At 34.7% G+C, this 19,706-nt stretch overlaps 2 protein-coding genes across 2 annotated transcripts in view; one reads left to right on the top strand and one right to left on the bottom strand.

Moving 5' to 3' along the window:
* Window positions 1-75: 75 nt before the first annotated feature.
* The window catches only part of LOC105453423 (CAD protein), a 28,283-nt gene continuing 8,652 nt past the window's right edge, over window positions 76-19,706 (bottom strand). Inside the window, exons 11-26 of the mRNA XM_011695381.1 lie at window positions 19,313-19,511; window positions 18,877-19,028; window positions 18,495-18,599; window positions 9,591-9,839; window positions 7,665-7,916; window positions 6,512-6,676; window positions 6,052-6,213; window positions 5,348-5,519; window positions 4,671-4,786; window positions 3,506-3,920; window positions 2,838-3,178; window positions 2,530-2,671; window positions 2,281-2,351; window positions 1,841-2,019; window positions 1,007-1,211; window positions 76-675 (exon numbers count right to left, since the gene is read on the bottom strand). Coding sequence (XP_011693683.1) covers window positions 424-675; window positions 1,007-1,211; window positions 1,841-2,019; window positions 2,281-2,351; window positions 2,530-2,671; window positions 2,838-3,178; window positions 3,506-3,920; window positions 4,671-4,786; window positions 5,348-5,519; window positions 6,052-6,213; window positions 6,512-6,676; window positions 7,665-7,916; window positions 9,591-9,839; window positions 18,495-18,599; window positions 18,877-19,028; window positions 19,313-19,511 — 3,177 coding nt within the window. The 3' untranslated portion in view covers window positions 76-423. The remainder of the gene's footprint in view (window positions 676-1,006; window positions 1,212-1,840; window positions 2,020-2,280; window positions 2,352-2,529; window positions 2,672-2,837; window positions 3,179-3,505; window positions 3,921-4,670; window positions 4,787-5,347; window positions 5,520-6,051; window positions 6,214-6,511; window positions 6,677-7,664; window positions 7,917-9,590; window positions 9,840-18,494; window positions 18,600-18,876; window positions 19,029-19,312; window positions 19,512-19,706) is intronic.
* On the top strand, window positions 12,652-18,493 carry LOC105453422. The gene is made up of 4 exons (XM_011695380.1): window positions 12,652-13,212; window positions 14,170-14,468; window positions 14,921-16,758; window positions 16,992-18,493. The coding sequence occupies exons 1-4, from the start codon at window positions 13,001-13,003 to the stop codon at window positions 17,601-17,603; spliced, it is 2,961 nt and encodes a 986-aa protein (XP_011693682.1). The 5' UTR covers window positions 12,652-13,000; the 3' UTR covers window positions 17,604-18,493.

Genomic DNA, 19,706 nt, shown 5'->3' with positions numbered 1-19,706 from the left:
TTCAGTTTTTATGAAAATCTAGCCCGAATACATAACTTATGGAAACTCTAATTAAGTTTTTTGTATATTTGAAAGTGGAAAGTATTCTTTTAGTGAAAAATCATATCTTGTAAACTTGAAATTAGCTTGTAGGGGAGAGAGGAAAAAATCACTATTTGTCCCCCCTTCCCTTATATAAAAAATACTTAACTAAATTACTTTAATAAAAAGTACCTAAAAATGGAAATCGCATTAAGAAAATGTTTGTCGGACAATTAATCAAATATGTCTCATGCTTTAGTTTGTACTTTTTTTACGAATCTATTTACTAACAATAAGCTCTTCATGGAAATGCTTGAAAGATATTCATGTGGCTTGGCTCTCGCATCACAACAAAAATGGCAAGTGAGTGTTTTCCTTGGCGTATTATGTCGGTGACCTTCTTCAAAAAGTACCTTGATCTACAGGCGGGTACGACGGGTGGCCATGACGGTCAAATCGAATACGTCCAAGGACCATGGCCAGCAATGCCATACGCACGTAGACCCCGTTTTCTGCCTGCCGGAAGTAAGCCGCTCGCGGATCGGTATCGAATTCCTTGCTTATCTCAAAGACACGCGGTAGAGGGTGCATTACCGCCATTTTTCTTTTCGCGCGAGACATCAACTGCGGGGTTACTATGAAGAGTCCGCACATCTGTCGTACATATAATGATTTTTCCTTTTTAATATAATATGTTACGTAGAATTAATTTAAAACCAGATATTGAATAAGTAAAAAGCATGATTCGAAGTAAAATGATATACATCTAGCTTCATGAGCATCAATAATTAATCTCAATAATTTTAATAATCTTAAATAATTTTGGATGATTAATGTTAATAATTTTTAACAAAAATGCCATACATTAATTATTAAAAACGTAGTTTATATTGGGTTTCACACTGAAAAGACAAATATACGTAACAGAACGCACTTGCTCTTTTTATAGATTCAATGCTTATTGAGTAAAAACTAAAAGACCCACCTTATTATACTGCTCTTGCGTGGCGAAACGCTCGCTTTGTATTCGCGTCATATAAAGCACGTCGGTATCGGGCAATGCCTCTTCCAAAGTCGAGAACTTATCTTGCGGGATACCACGTTCGGCCACGTAATTAATGACATGATTCGGCATGTCCAGGCCAGGTGGATTAACGTAGCGAAGTTCTACGTTGTACAGGGTCAGTAGCCTGCATTATAATTCAATAAATGTATTACGGAAAAGAATGACTTTGCCTTGACTTCAATAAGAAAAGAAAGAAAGGAATGACTTCGCCTTGACTTCAATAAAACTGTCGTATATTTCAATTGCTCGCAACCGAAATTAATTTTAAAGTGTTTACGAATTATATGAATTAACCTTGTCTCATCATTTAAAATTAAATTCGATTTTTATTGTCAGTTAGAAATATCATAACATACTTGAAAATTTATAATTTATTTTTAATTTGAAACTTATTTCCTTTCAATAAAAACATCTAAAAACGCTAAGTTTTTCAAAATATGTCTTTGCACAAATTATAATTTTCATATATTGCGTATTTTTGTTAAAATAGAATATTTTGCATATATCTTTAAGATTATCAATTGCACTTTCCATAATGTATCGTGGACTGTATCTAAATTTAGAAACACTGTGTACATGTGTACATTCGTCAGTTATATTATTTAAAATTTATTATTTCAAAAATTGCAGCCTTAACAGCTATTGAAAAATTTGTTCAGCCATTTTTTTCGTAGAATATTTTATAAGCGATATTTCCGTATTTTCTTTTTTATTAATTGTCTTAAACGAGCGAAATTTCTTTGTCGTACTAACCTTGCAAGGGAATGGACGGTTCTGCCGTGCTTTAAATCTCCGACCATGGTGATCGTAAGACCATTCACGGTTCCGAATTCGTCTCTGATTGTGAAAATGTCGAGCAACGCTTGTGTCGGATGTTCGCCGGTTCCATCACCGGCATTCAATACTGGTTTCCTACAATGCTGCGCTACCCTCTGTAAATTTTTATTAGCGCATAAGATTAGGAAAGATATGGACATATAAAAGATTTTTTCGTATTTTTTTAATTTTTACTTGAAGAATCTCATAAAGAGCAAGAAGTCAACATTATCACACTATTTGCTTTGATAAAGAAGACAAAGTAAGATAAGTTTCTAAAAATAAAATTAAAAATTGTAAAAATAAAAAAGAGCATTATCATCACTGTTACATAAATTAAATAAATTATCTTTTTATATATAACTTCTTTTACTTACAGCAGCCGCACCCGGCGCTGAATGTCTGAGTACCACCACATCTGCATATCCTGCCATAACTGTTACCGAATCTAAAAATAATAATTCAATAACTTATTGGATATCCGACGGAAGATTACAAAATAATCAAGCATTTTTTTTAGAGATTTATTCGAATAAAAGTTCTTTTCAGTATTTCAGGAGTACTTTTCACTCCAATATATTTTTGAACAATCGTACTTTTTTTATGCGAAGAAAATCTCTACAAACCTTCTAAGGTTTCGCCCTTTTTCACCGATGACGTAGAACCATCCATGTATATTACGCGACCACCGAGACGTTCCATTGCGGCAGCGAAGCTGCACGATGTTCTCGTGCTAACTTCGTAGAAGATGGAAGCCATGATCTTCCCCTTAATCATACATTACACTTAATATTTTTAACTAAGAAAACTAAGCGGTAGTTTTGTGTGTTATTTAAAAATTCGTGACCAACATAAAACTCTTGAATTTTATAACGCTTCTATATATTTTTAAATCGTTCGCAAAAGAAGCTCTATATAATCTTTAATTAGTTACCTTTAAAACATGATCTAAGGGTCGTTCCTTCCTGATTTCATGTCGGAAAGTTTCCGCTAAGTGGAATATATTCTTTAGTATGTCTTTGTTAAAGATATCCACGGTAAGCACGTGATGTCCGACTAGACTGTTGCCTGTATGGACAGTTGGAATCGATGCGACGGCAGTCATAAGTAGATTCGGATTACTGTCACTTTTGTATCTAGTGACATTGCTGATAGGCAACGGTGAGACAGTTCTTTGAGAGAGCAGTGCCTTGGAATGTTCCTTGTCGGCGTCTGTGTACGGCGCGAAGTGGACGCTCGACTTGTGCGATGCCGGTTGCAAGAGATGCGTGAACTCTGACGGAATAGAACATAAATTAATTTTTTTTAAATATCTTATTTATACGCGATAGAAAGTTACGAATTATTTTATTTTTGCAATAGCAAGATACGCAATGTGAAAAGTGACATTCGTGAGGCATTCAATTCGTGAATTATTCGCAAATATAATATATCTGTCAATCTTGACCTTGTCTCTCCAAATATCTTAACTTAATCTTGATTTTATCGCAATTGAACAGGATTGCACTTCAGTAATAAAATTATTTTAAAGGAGAGAAAAAGATCTCGCGTGTTATTTAGCAGTGCAGAATAATTATTTAATTTGTATTTGCATTAGCGTACCAATTTGATCGTCTTCGTGCACTTCGATGTGTATATTAGATTTTTCGTAGTTCGGCGACAGGAGACTGTCTAGTGACAATGATTTATTGACGATATCTGCGAGCTGATTGGACGCTGTCGACGCGTGGAGCGTTGCTTGAGCCTTCGCATTATATTGTATATCCCTGATGTCTTGACCGAATCCAGGATTTACTAGTACTTGTCCCTCGATGAAAGCAATCTCGCCTCTTAGGACCACTCTGTGCACGGAACCGCGAATCGTCATGCCAGTGAAAGGTGTCCATTTCGATTTGCTGTACGGCATCGCTTCCGGGATGATCCATTCGTCGTCCAAATCGACCTCGATGTATGTGTTACGCTGATCGGGAATATTGAAGATTTTTTTGGGGTTCCGATACAATCTGTCTATAATGTCCTGTAATCAATAAGCAATTAATGTATTTAGATTTTTATTTTGTTAATATAATAATATATCCGATAATATACAATGTATACCTATATATAACTTTGTTAATAAATTTTAAATACATATATTTTTATTATAAAATAATTAATAGCGTCCTTTCAAAGTAGGAACGGTATTGCTTTAATAAGATTTACTTTGCAATTGAAACTATCTAGTATTTTTAAAAATAATCGAGTAAGCACACTTTCTTCATTTTTACTACCACGAGTGGATCCTCACGCGATACTCGAAGACTTATCTCGAAGATTTATTATCAGACAATAGCGCTCATCTGTATGGAAGTGATAAGTATACATGAATTCGCGTTTAAGAAAAACTTTGGAAATTCCAGAATTTCCTTTCAAGAGTGAAATATTTCTCAATAATTAAAAATTACTTCAGTCATCGATTTATTGCAAAAAAGAACACATGCGTTATGGACGATATCCGTACCAAAACTTATGAAAAATAGTATATAGAATATAATTTATATCGTTTTCGCAAAATTTAAATGAGGGACTTCTTCTCAATAAGCTTCTTTCAGATGTTCTGCTTTACATCACGTTAAGCACAAACGTGAGGATCGGCATGACGTGTATGACATTCGCATTCTCGAGAGTAATTTTCGCGTTATCGAGCAAGGTACTTATCGGCATTCCATGCTCATTACGTCAGCCAAACGTCGTCGAAATTTATGTAAGCTAATTCAATAGAAAGTACCTCCATAGTCAGCCTTCCTTCATGCACGGCGTTCAGTAACAACGGTAACATAGTTTCCAAGCCGGGAAATCCTGGCGGCGGTTTCTCGGAAGACTTCTCTTGCACGGTGTGTGGGGCTTTACAATGCACACAAATTGATGTCTTATTAAAAAAAAACGTGCGAATTATACCTAAGATAAGCGTATGATTGTGCGATTTCTCGCGTTCAAACTTAATATCCTTTAATATTCATAAATAAAAATAAGTAGTGATCTTTTGCGAATTATCAAAACATTTGTTTTTATCAGAACACTAATTGCTTATTATTTCTAAACAACTACAAATTGTCTGATATAATATCACGCCTTGGGACAAAAAGAATACTCTTGTATGACTTAAAAGCCAAACAAAGTAGCTGTTATATAAACATGGGACGCCCATCCTTTTATCTCCGAATCATAGAATAACGCTGGACGTTATCGTTTCGAGATATTGAAGTGAACTTATTCCGTACGTACGTGATTACAGTGCGAATTTTTGTAAAAACTATAGTATGTAATTAAGACACAATGGGCCATGTCTGAGTGTCGTCGACGGCACTTTGGACGAAGACCGTCTCCCAGGTTTATTAGTATTATTATAATTTAATTACATTTACAATTAAAGTCCCTGAAATAGCGATAAGCTTGCTGACGTACCGTGATCGGTCGCGAAACAATCGATAACGTCCATATTATCCCAGAGCGCCTGTTGGTCCTCCCTTGTTCCCAGAGAAGGCCTTACTTGACCTCTTCCGGTGCCTATTCGCTCCAAATCATCCTGACAAAGGAATAAGTGGTGCGGACACACCTCGCACGTAACCGCCAATCCCTGTAAGAATACATAAACACATACAATCGATATTTTTAGATATCTTTAATTTATAATGTAAACCTCTAGGCAGAACTGCACAAAAGAGAAAGTCATAATGATATTATTATGAAGTCAAACAATATCATAAGGACGTCATCATATGATTTTATTTGTCACTTATACGTGACATCATTATGATATCATTTAACTTTTATGTTCTACCTGGATCAAGCCAAACAATAGATAACATCAAAATGGCATTAAAATAAACCGTGACTGATCAAAAAACTGACTTAATAACCATTTTGACGTCATTTTGATGCCGTCATGACTTTTTGTCCTGCCTAGGTAAGAGCACTTTTTAAACTTTGTCTCGCCTCAATTATCATGAATTCCGAATTTATTTAAATTGACTTTTAATTTCTTTTTGGTCTTCTATTATTAATCTTCCTGTCTTCCACATAAATATTCTGCATACGATTAATTCAGTTTCCTGACCAACTCTTTTTTTATTGATTATATATATTGTTAGGAATGTTAGGATACTTACATGTTCTTTGGCAGCTCGAATGATTTGTATTTCTTCTTTACGTGCTACGTGACACACATGAATCGGCCTGCTGTGCAAACTCGCCAGCAGGAGCACCGCAGCTGTGGTTTGTCCTTCCGCGTGTACGCACAAAGGATATTTCTTCGGCCAGCTTTCGAAGTGCTGCAAAAGGGAAACGGGGTCATATATATTACATAACTTAAAATATAAATATTACGTTAATTATTTTCTATGATTCTTTTTTTGATTAAAATATTATTACTTCACAGAACAATTTTCTTACAACGAACACATGAACTTGGTACCTTTTTTTACCTTTTTTTTTTATTGAAAATCTTAATTTTTAATAGATTGTATATAGACGCACATTAATTCATAAATTCACAAATAAACTAGGTTAGCAAAAGAGCTGTAATTTATAATCTGTTCGATATTTTTCATAAGCGTGCAAATCATTTACCTTAATCCAAACAGTAAGATCAGTGAGACGAAGCGTTGTAAATGTCTCGTTCAGGTACATCTTCAGAGCGGCTACGTGCGGTGCTATTTCCCGTATATCATTGTAATTGTCCGATGAGGCACCGGCGAAGAGTGCATAGTCGCATCGTGAGCCAGCTGCAGCTTGCTATTCAAATAGACAGCAAACGATACTTCGTTATTTTATTACAATAAATTATTTAAGATTACCCTTAAACACGGTTAAAAAATTTAGTTAAATCTTATTGATAATAGATAAAACATAAATGAAGATTGCGCGAAATAAATAGTTAACTTTAAAATATCTATATAAGAAATCACGATGTACGCTGATAAGTAAATATATATACGCGTATGTGTGCGTATATGTACATGTGTGTGTGTGCGCGTGTGTGCTTTTTAAACACAAAAAGAATTTGGAACTGATGATAAAACAAAATATCATTTTTTCAGCTATTATTATATCATACGATATCACGATATTAAAGCCTGGTTCGCTGATTGCAACAATCGATCTTCGTAATTGTGCGATAGCTTAATTTCTATTTATTACTTATTCGAAGATTAATTAAGATGTTACAGAAGCATTTTTTAATTAATTTATATACACATATATCACTGTTGTCTCGCCTATAGTATATTATAAGCGAATAATGGCTGCAAATATTTAATTTAATGAATGATTTATTAAACTGAATTGTGTGTGCTTGCAATAAATAAAAAAAGTCAAAAAATATTCAAACATATGAAAGCAACAGTTGGTTTAATTGAGATATAGATATCGAATGTCTGCGATTAATCGAAAAATTTATCTAGTATATATGATCATGAATCATGATGTAACGAAAAAATATACTTGATGATATGTAACCATTTTTTTCGACTACTGAAGAAGACTCCGTGAAGTCGAAACATTTAGTCGTATAATTTGTATTCATACATGTAATAAATTACTCTTAAACCCCTAACAAATTGCTGGTTGTTGGCCTCTTTATTTGTGTATAAATGTAGCAAATTAATTTTCAATTCAAATTTAGTTTGATTACATTTTTGTTAACAATGAGTGAATGAAAAATGCATGAAAAATCAGCTGTTAATCGTTTCAGATTTCTATACATATAAGAATCTCTTCTTACCGCTTTGGCGATCGCAAATGTTTTGTGATCCACTACCGCGGGATTGGTATTGGGCATCGCAAAAATTGTTGTTATGCCGCCAGCGAGCGCTGCCGCGGTGCAAGAGGCAAAGTCCTCCTTGTGGACCGCTCCAGGATCGCGGGTATGTACGTGCACATCGATAAGACCGGGTAATCTGATCATTTTGCGCGATGACATGCAATCGGTGTGCGTTTTCATACGCGGGGCTTTCCCGCCAACCATTCTTAACGCCTACACACAGAGAAAAAGTATATCAATTGTTAGATTGTTATTATTATTTATTTTATTCATTTATTGTGTCATTTGTAACTACATATATAATCTTATAATTGATACAAAGTTGCGCGTGTATAATATAATCGTGATGCATTTAAATGATTAAGACGATTGTCTGTTTTGATGAAAGATTATTTATAATAATAAATTAACAATTTTAAAAAGTAATAAAAAAGATCACAAGCTAAAATATAGTTAAGAAGAAGTGTTCATCATTTATATAAGTTTAAATAATTACGGAACGTTTTGACTATACTAGTGATTTGAATGTTTATATATGTTCGTTTGTTAAAACTTAAAAAGCTTTTTCGTATGTAAAGTTATATATAAATAATAATACATAATAAATGAAAGCAATCTTTATTTGTGAGAGAACAGGAAATGAAATTGTTGAAATAACTTACTTTAATTGATAAATTCATGAAGTAAAATGAGTAATAAAGGAAATTTTTTCCGACAGATTTGATAAAGCTTTCTGTGGTTAGTTTAACAACAGGCAAATGGTCGTAAATGTAAAAAGTCGCTTAAATGTTTTTTGTTGGATCAATATCAAAAAGTGTCAAGTTTAAAAGTTATTGTTAGAATGCGCATCTAGTAAACAATAATAAGAATCGTTGAGAAACTCAGTGTTTTTTTTTTGGAAAATTCCTTATTTTGTTATTAATTTCTTAATTTATTCTTTTACATGTAACACTCAGAGACCAACCTATTATTAAACCTTCTCTAATATTTTAACATTTTCCCAATTAAAAAATTAAAAATTGTAATGCCTGCTTTTTATATTAGGTTTAATTATTACATCTCACTACTTTTTTTATAAGTATAATTAATAGTTTAAAAGAAACTGAATAATATTTTAATAAAAGGAACTGTATATTAGAGTATTTTCTGATATCTTATCAATGAAGTAATTTGGTATATTAAATATTAATGTTATCTATTTCGACGCATGGTATCGACAACTAGATATACGTTTAATCATAAAAAAATGTAACTCAACAAAACTTACTAACATTTTTTAAACAATTATTTTAAATAATTTTCTCTATAATTTTTAATAAAAAATTTTGTTTATTTAAATAAACTTATATCGCAATTTTAATTAAATATAAATATTATTTCTATATAATTGATGTGATAATACATGATATTTTTGCTAAAAATCTCGATAATTTTTTAACAACATTAACATAGAAGGATTAGCATTTCGAATATATATAGGTTGTAAAATGAACTTTGCCCTTTAATTAGAAAATATTTTTTTTGTCACGTAAATTCTAAAATAGTATATTTTAAGAAAATTAAGATTCTGTTATAAAATATATTGTTTTAAAATATATAGGTTCTGAAGTGAGCTTTGCACCTAAAATGCCTTATCAACAATATGACAAAATGTTACGAATAAGAGTGAGTAATAATCTTGTTTATCAGAAACGATCTTTGATCACTGACGTGGAGAGATATAAAAATGTAGTTTTAAAAGAGAAAGTAACGTCACGTAAGCTTATTTTAATTATATTCATATAATGAAATTATTTCTTGAAGTAAAATTTATTTTGTAATACGTCTATCACACGTTGTTCTTATTTAAATCGTTTTGCAAATTTTCGAAAATCTGAATATACTCACTTCAACCAAAAGCTTCGCGCATTTAACATCCGTGATCAAAGGCACGGAATAATCGACCGCTAGTCTTCTCGTCCGGTAACCATGCGTCATGAAGTTGGAAACACGCCGAGCCCCGCCGTTTCTCATCGGCAGATTGATCACAAGGTCGAATTGCTTTTTCGATAAGAAGTCAGCAAGGTGCCGAAGTTGGCTCGGGCTGGAATCCTCGTTCACGGCGATGTTCTCGAATGTCCATTGCACCGGTTCCACCTACATTGTAAAATTTGTTGCGAGACATAATAGTAAAGTTACAACAATTATATACAATTATGAGTTCAAAATCTGTAGTAAAAGCAAGAGATGATATCTGATAAAAAAGTGCATTAATTTAAGTACAATTTTACACAAAATGTAAATAAAAATAGCAAATAGTATATATTAATACGTATACGTGTATATCAGTAAAAAATAAAAATAAAAATATTGAAGAAATTTTTTTGGGGAAATCAAGATTAATATTTATTATAGACTATGTCTTCTATCAATTGTATTTTTAATAAATATTATCTAACTTGCTTATGTAATGTTCGTATTATAGCGGCTTTTTCATATTTTAATACTAAACTTTAAGATATTTAATTCTACGTGCATTGTCTTTTCTGTTGCACTTTGTTCATTGAAGAGAATGTATATTATATGTAAGTATATTACGCACAAATAAATCTTAAAATGTTTACTAGATATAACATTCCAAAGATGGATGTTATCGTTTTGATAATCACCACTTACTACTAGTCTTGTTTGCATATTTAGCTGTTAAATGTTACGCGATTTGATGCCTCAGCGGTGCCTAAATGCGGTCTACTTTAATGTAACAGAACAAAAAATAGTAAATATGCAAAAAAATTTAATATTTAATCCTAGGTTATTGTGCAAATTTTTCATTAGTTTTTTGTTTATAACATATATAAATATTTTTAAAAACTTGTTTAAAAAATGTAAATGTCTATTTTATACACAACACTTCCCGAAGAAACTGCATGTATTAAATTTCCAGTATATGTATTTTTAAAATTCAAAATCATAGAATATTATTTAAAATGCCTTTGTCATGACTTTTGGAACTAATTAACAATTTGAGATTATGCAGATACATATATTTGGATATCTCGTGCGGAAATTTAAAAAATTTCAGATGCTATTTAATTTCCGCACCACTGTGGGCCGCGATTGTCAAGTAGATATTGATCGGTGGAGATTACTGGCATTGGTTTATCGAAATATTTTGAACAAGGCCTTGAACGAGTTACGATTGATATCTTTTCTCATTTTTTCAAAGAGTAAATTTGCTGATCGTTTTTAGGACAATCGAAGATATACGTCGAAAGACAATAACGATTCTTAACCGTGCATCGCAATGCTCCGAAATCAATTTGCAATTTTCCGAATTGCCTCGATAAAGGCTTTACGCACAGATTAGATAAACGACAGCAATTTTTATTCGCAATATTGGCGTATGTGACGTCAGTAGACGAATTAAACGTTATAATCGTGGTCCTGCACGAAGCGCGATACCACGAAATTCGATTGCGTTTCAAGAGAAGACCGCAGATAAATAGATGCGGGTCTATGTACGATAACTCGCGAGGATTATTTAGATTAATAACTTTATTATAATGACATTAATAAAGAGCTTTCCTATATCGAACGGAGGCAGCTATATTGCGACAATATTTTCTGCAATCTCTTGCACGTATATTAGGTAGAATAATAGAAAAAATGATTACATATGGTTAGAGAGAACATGAAATAATCAAAGATTGCATCAAATAATCAAAGATTACATCAGATAATCCACGATGTTACCGTAACTTAATCATTATATCAATAACTTCCTTTTTTTGTAATAATTGTCACTTGCTACTTGTACAAGACTAACACATATTTTTAGTCTTTTCATTAATGTTTTGCATCGTATATAGTTATCCTTGTCATAAAAGTTATCTATTTATGGTAAACGTACACTATTATTAATAGGTTAGTAGGCATTATTGAGAAAATAAAACACGGCATTACTGATAAAATTTATTTGTTTGGTCAAGGCTTAATAGACACGATGATCAGATCTAGGAAATAACTAAAGAAGAAAAGAAAACATTGAAAGAATGAAAGAAATAATTGAAAGTTGCTACATATATTGTACTTTTACGGCTGATACACCTATTTGTATCAATAATTATATACAAGATGTGATAAAAAATACGGTGAATGTTGAAATAAAAGGAACTTATTACATTAAAAGACAAATTACATTAATTAACAATTAAATTAGTTCTCTTAAAATACTCTCCTTCGCTTCTAATACACTTATCCCATTGTTCATATCACGTGCTAAAAAACTGGAAATCCTATTTCATAAGTGCCTTTAGTTGCGTTGTAGCTGCCTCAATGTCTTGAATTCAAACTGATTAGATTAATATTCAGGGTAAACTCAGGTATTATAAAAGCTTATTAGAGCGTTTAAGAAACAAAGAATGTACGTAGAAAAAGATCTGAGAAATGGGCAAATGGTTTCATCCTCCATCATGATAACGCTCCGTGTCACACATCGCTTTTGATACGGCAATTATTTCTGTTAAATAAAAACGTTACGGTCCTCATCCGTATTCGGATTTGGCATCTTGCGACTTCTGACTTTTTCCCAAAATTAAAATGACCATGAATGGTAAACCTTTTGAATTAATTCCAGACATCGAGGCAGCTACGACAGCGCAACTAAAGACACTTATGAAAGAGGACTTCCCGTAGCAAGAATGAAGGGATAAGTGTATTAGAGACGAGGGAGAGTATTTTAAAGAGGACTAGTTGTAATTTGTCTTTTAATGTAAATTTCTTTTTATTTCAACATTCACCGTAATTCTTTGATCTCGTATGATCCACCCCACGATAAGTGAAGTGTACGAAACTGCTGGACACTGGCGATTGGCAAATTCGGAGTGGAATACCGGAAAGCTTTATCTGATCCGACGCCAGCGCGATCTTTCACACATATTCGGGCTTGTTTGTCCAATGCCCAATAGTATGTGGCCGATTAAAAGCGCCCGTGCTCGATAACGTGATAGCTATTTATCGACCCCGACACCCGCGAGAGGACTACTGCCTCACCGGTCATCTACGTGTCCTCACGCGCGCACGCACAATGCTGTGTCCCAGTTTCCGCTGACCTTGAAACTAGAATGAAGGAGTGCACCGGTGATCTATAGTGAGCGGAGTAGTTTACAGTGCACCGTGACCTGTGATCCTGAGGACGCGTGGGGACACTCTCCACGTGGGGACACTCCACGTGGCCGTCTCTCTCTATCTCTCTCTCTTTCGCTCTCTGTCTCTCTCGTGTGTGTACATTTTGTTATGTCATTAAACGAAAAGGGACAATGGGAATCGTGAACTCGATAAAAAAGAGTAATACCCAACCGGGAAAGAAGAATAACCACAGATCCAAGTCAAGAAATGCAGTCAACAAACAGGTGGACGAGTATGAGGACATGGAATTGGCGCAGTTGAAGATGGCCATCGCGAACGATCCCAACAGTTTCATCCTAAACAATCTCATGATGTGTATCCAGTTCTTCGAGAATTACGAGGAGTAAGCAAACTCCCGTTCCAATGCTTTTTTGCACGGTGATTCGTTGCAGTTGCGAAATAATAATAGTTGCTGTCGAGAGTGTAAAGGGAATTTGTAAAGTGGGATATAATATTCAGCTGCTATTAGTATATTAACAAATGATCTCGATAATAAAGCTTATTCGAAATGGTGAAGCTTACAATTAGTGTCATTAAATAAATATTTGCATATCTAAATCATTATGCAATTACCAAATTAGAAAAAGTGTAACAGTGAAACTAGTGTCGATTCATTTATAGAGGATGATAATAGAGGACATTTTATTTGTAATATGTGTATTTGTGTATTATTTGTGTATCATCCGTACATTGCTAACAATTTATTGGAATTCGGGAATTATTTCGCTGATTACGTACTGTTTTAAGAAGTATCAATATCATTTATTTTTATTTAATCTAATCTGCAAATCCTCACTACATATGAAAAATATTCTTCAACGTTTATCAGTGGTTCGAGGACGTGTAGCATATAAATTCTTCACATTGTTTATACTTTTCAAGTTGCAACATAATAAATCCCCTTGACACGATAATGGCACTTCCAAGACAAAGAATTATTTTTTATTTGCAATAAAGATCTACAGATTACAGCATTACTTATATTAGTCATTATAATAAAAAAAATTATTTTAAAAAATTTGTTAAATATATATTCAATATTTTTAAGATAATTAAAGTTCATTATAATACATTAAATTTTATATTTTTATTATTTTTCTCGTATTATTATGTTAATAATTATTTTTAAAAGATCTCTTAAATATTTATTTTTACTTTTACACATTTGTTTTTATTAATTGTAATAATGCGAATATAATTCGAAGAAAAGTTCAGTAAAGCGCATATATACCGTATAAATATAATTAGATGTTCTGATGATGATTACGTAAAACTAACTGTCGGAAAACTATTTTTACAGAGACATAATTCAAATTAACGAGACTTTGACATCAACTTACGAAAGTGAATTAAATAAGGTGCTACCATCTCAAAAGCACGTTCTATTGCCGGACATTCTTCAAGAGCATATCTCGCATAACATTGCCTTCACTTCGAAGAGACAGACCGGTGATCTCATTATCGAACCGCTGCAGCCCGTCCGCATTTATGTTGTGCATGACAATATCGAAATTACAGAGCAACATTATCAATCAGAGTATAGTAGTCTAAACAATGGGATTACGTATAACATGATGGTGCAACCAAGTGAACATCCCGGTGAGTAAACTCCTCTTCAACTCATAAAGTATCTCAAGCTGTTCTTGCTTCTTTTCACAATGTGTTCTCGGCTCGATTTGAAGTAAATTTGTTTTTAACAAGAATCAATAATTTTTGAATTGTAGAAAAATTCTGTTTAGAATTTTAAGACTTTTCGCGAAATAAGTTTTAAATACAAAATATGTAATATAAAACTTTATTCCATAATTTAATTTGAAAAAGAATTCAAAATTTAAAAATTATTTCTGTATAAATATATTAATTTTCTATAACAATTTATTTTTCAAATTTTTATATAAACTATAATATTCAAAATTTAATAAAATTGGATAAGAGTTAAAACTGAATTTTAATTTACTAAAAAAAGAGATTGTGTTAATGATATTTTTATAAGAAAAATCTTAAATAAATTCAGCAGCATTCAGCTAAAATCACGAATATTCTGTCGATAGGATACGTGTGGTTGCGACGTCTCGATGAAATGCCGTATGTAAGGAACTCTTGCAAAGAAGAGGATATCGATCCTTCTTCTATAGCGGATGACGACGAGATATACGACGGCGACGGCGAGAGCATTTATGGTCGTAATTCGAACATGATGCTTTCGCGTCACATTAGAAAGAGAGATATTCAGACCTCTACAATTTTCAACGTTAGATCTCTGCCTAATTTACATGACGACGAGACGATATACGAAGACCAAATATCCCTTTCCCGCAAAAATATTTACGGAACCCGATCCAATCATGACATCAAGATCGAGTCTGACTGCGAGCACATGTCATCGACGGAGGACCGGAGGAGTCAAGGCAAGAGAGTGCGGTCGAGGAACGAATTGGAGGCCAGGAAAGGGAGTTACCAACGTTATTATCCTCGATCCGTCATGGCGAAACAGAAAGTCCACACGCCAGCAAGCAGCTCGAGTTCCGGCTACCGATCCGGAGCTTGCGACAGCGACAGCGACTGGAGTTACCAAACTCTGCCAAAATCCAACGTTCAAGCAACTTGTAACGTGAATCACAACGAGAACACCGTGAATGCGTCGACGAAGATCTATTCGAACGCGATGATTCCGACGCAGTGTTTCAAGAAGGTGAGGATCAACAATGATGGCAAGATCTACATGTTGCGACGGGAGAGGAAGCCGCAGAACAGCAAGCAGCTTCGCCTTATGATGGTCGACAGACAGTATGACTGCGACGTTCTTTATACCAGCAGTAAGGTATTCATGAGCTACTTCGTCGACCTCTTCGTGGACCAGTTGGCGAAGCCGCTCGGTTTCCAACCGGAAGATCTGAATCACGTGGAGGAGTCGGTTATCTACTGCGACAAGGTGATCGATTCGTCCTACAATTCTCGACTGCACAGGATCGAGTCCTACGAGATCTCGCCAACGATATGGCTGCAGTGGCCGGAATACGCCCAGGAATGGCTGGACAGGCCGAGGAGCACCTGGCCTGACGACAACGATATCAACAAAGTGAAGGATTTTGGCTGCTACGTGGTGCCCGAAGACTCTCTGCTGAGGAAGAGGGGTCTCCAGTCGAAGGAATTGTCTTGGCATCAAAACCCCAGGAATAGAGTTCACCGGGAGATCGAGTGGCGACTGGCGTTCCCAGCCGCGGAGCGATATCTGGAGACCTGCATGACGCGCTCGCAAGTGCATGTGTACCTGATCGCGCTGATGATCCACAAGACCTTCTTAAGACCGATCCTGGACACGACGACTGGCTTAACAACCTCTCACATTAGAAATAAGCTGTTCTGGTTGATCGAAGAAAACGACCGACCCTCCAAGTGGCCCGACAATCGGACCGGCGAGTGCCTGATCAAGCTGCTGGACAGCCTCTATCGGTGCCTCAGTCAAACCGAACCGAATCTACCGGACTATTTCCTACGCGACAAAAACGTGTTTAGTAAAGTACCCGCCGACTATCTATTGCACAGCCAGAAGCAACTGAAGAGGATAATCGAGAATCCCGTCATGTACGTGTTCCACGCGATGGAGAACATCAAGTATAGCAACAAGTTTTTTCCGCGATTGAACTTCACGAAGCTGTTCAACATACTGACGGTGAGGCCGTGGCTGGCCATGAATCCGGCGCTGGAGGACAGGTATCTGTCGTCGACGAGGCTCGACGAGTTCTACAGAGACGAGATCTACAACAAATCCGGTGGATTCTGGAATAAGGCGCGAAAGAAGAATTCGCAAAACTACAGCACGTCAACGGCCACAAGTAGAACGCTGATCACCCCGCGCAAGGCCACGGATTCTATCGTCGAGATTTCGGTGAGTTCCTCAAGCGATAAGATTCGAACGGCCTTCGTAATGAGCAATCCAGCGCGATACAGTTACTATCGTAACTGATTGTGCCAGAAACGCGAAAGGCGCGAAGTCAATTCATGATCGATGCTTTATGACTTTCCCCGAATCTAATCTTATCTCGCGTTTCCTCGCGATTAGCGGATCAAGAGTCATGGCTAACTCATATTTCCATCTCGTTTCTTCTTGCTTTTTTTTAGGAACGGTGCGCCGAACTGGGAGATCTAAGGCTGGCCGCTCTGTTGGACTTCTTCGTCACGCACTTTATTAAAATGGCCGAGTGCTGTCACAAGTATCGGGCTTATCAGCAGAAAGACGTTTATCTCAATCAAGCGGATCGATTGTCGATCATTCTATCGGAGATGATCAGGTACAAGGACGACGCTATAGCCTATCGCAAGAAGATCCACACTCTGAGGATGAAACCGACGATGAACTTGGCGACGAGATCGCAAAACGAGCCGCCGGAGACGCCCAAGAGGAATATAGTAGAGCCCATATTCAGCGGCACCATGAAAGATCGTTTTACGCGACAATTCGCTGAGGTCGTAAAACTGCCAAAGGACGAGCAACCGCAATCTAGTCATGAAGATCGCACGAATACCGTCGCGAAAACAATTACCCCCGAGATAGGATTAGCGAGTGAGGGAAACGCGCGAGTGGACACCGCAAGCGCGATTACGAGCGAGGACGAGGGTCCTTACACTTCGAGAAAGCCTATATCGAGGGATCAGGGTGATGACTCGGCCTCGAGTGCAATAGAGAAAGTGATTTCTCTAGCGGACAATCTAAACGACGCGACGTATATATGATACGTGCATTTAGGAATAATGGACGTGGAGATGATCTGTCGAGAAAAACGAAGCAAAGTGGAAACAAATCTTCGCATTCAACGATTACGCTCGAAGCAAATCAGAATGGTATTTATTGTTACACTTCAAGAGTGGTCGATAATTAATTTAGTAAGTAATCGAGGAAGACTGAGCGTGCTTATCGCATGCTTGCGAATTGTCGATATTCGATCATCGCGTTATGCAAGAGCGAACATACACACACGTATAGCGTGATTATAATTTAATAGCTAAAATAATTTATGAAAATAGTTAAGCGCGCTGCAGTCAGGTTTTGTAACCGATGTCATCGTAACACACATACGATAGTGTCTTAGCCTAATAAATCGCGTTGCCAGATTACGTATTGCAGAAGATAATCTTTTATTAGAAATTTATTAAGAAATATTTTTAATTTAAAGAAGTCGATTAATTTTTTTTATCTCATGACACACATACATTTGTCTTTTTGAACATCTCGTGTCCTTCGCCGACGAAATTTACGAATCTAACGCGCGATTTCATAACTCCCACTATCTTTCATTATTTCGTTATCGTTAATCTCATTATCTTCGTATCTATTATACGTTTATTAACTCCCTTATTTTATCACGATTAAATGCGATATCTCTTCGGTGAAATATTCATGCTACAAAATTATGTGTTATACTTCATCATGTTACAAATTCAAATTGTAAAAATCCAACAAATTTAACCGACGTATGTTTCTCATAAATACTTCCTTCTTTTAATCATTCTTGTAAATATTATGTGTAAATAATTCTTTCCATATACGTGATCATGCAAATGACAATTAAATATTATATTGAAAACTATATATAAAACCAATGGCAATAAATTTTTTTCACTTACCTCGATGCCATGCTCGGTATAAAAATCGGCGGTACCCATGCTCGCATACAACTTGTATCCCATGTTCTTAAGATTTCTGATGGACCCCAGTAACTCCATTTTATGCTAAAAGCAAGTCCATCATTTGTATATCATACATTTACACATACATTTTATTGAGAAAATTAAATTTTTTTAAAGATCTTAAATCATCGCAATCTGCTTTTTTTAAAATCAAATAGTAACAGTTTTGCGTGGCAAATAATACGAAGAATCAATATTATAGATTTTTAATTTTCAAATTGTATGAAATGTCTAAAATAATACTTTGCTTCTTGTGAGGCATTATAATAGTATTATAGTAAAACATAACATTTATGTAAAACTTTCACAATGTAATCACCTTAAAACTGCCTACGGAGAGCAATATGCCCCTTTGAGGCATATGAAAACCGGTGCTCAGCATGCCTTTTAGGTACGCCTCGAAACGATTCTCGCCGAAACAAGCCACTTCTCCGGTAGATACCATCTCAACACCCAACGTTACATCAGCGCCTTCAATTAAATCAGTATAGTGTCAGTATTTAAACAATTTTTTAAATTATATTATTAACTAATTAATCTAATAATGTCTATAATAACATTCTAAACTTTAAGCAAGATTTCTATTTCAAATTCAAGTTTATACGATCTAAAGAAGAATAAAAGCAAAATTAATTGTACAAAAAAAGGGAATAGATTTAAAAATATTAAATAATTGAGAAACTTGCATGCAGCGTCTATTATTCACATTTAAATATAAATTTCTCGTAAATTCTATATAAAACTAATGTTTTTACCTGCAAGACGAGAAAAGGAAAACTGAGGTACTTTTATTCCAACTTTTCCACAGCCAGCTAAAACGTCTACAGGTTCAATCGTTTCGCCAATGATTAAACGAGTTGCCGTCGCAACGAAATCGTGATCTAAAGTTTTTGAGACGAAAGGGAAAGATCTGGATACTCGTGCGTTACATTCAATCACCTTCAGTTCGTTATCCTGCATAAAAACATCATCAATTAATTATCAATTCTCGTTAAATATAAAATATTATAAAATCTATCAATTTATATAATCTATATTTTTGATGTCTGAACAATAAAAGTTATATGAAAATATATAATTGTAAAATTAACCGGACAATATAAGATTATTATTTAAAAAGTATTAGTAATAATAATAATAATAATGATA

The sequence above is a fragment of the Wasmannia auropunctata genome, unplaced genomic scaffold (assembly GCF_000956235.1).
Source record: "Wasmannia auropunctata unplaced genomic scaffold, wasmannia.A_1.0 LD336000.1, whole genome shotgun sequence".
Taxonomy (NCBI): Eukaryota; Metazoa; Arthropoda; class Insecta; order Hymenoptera; family Formicidae; genus Wasmannia; species Wasmannia auropunctata.
The sequence above is the reverse complement of the archived record's forward strand: the minus strand, read 5'-3'. Positions and strand labels throughout refer to the sequence as shown.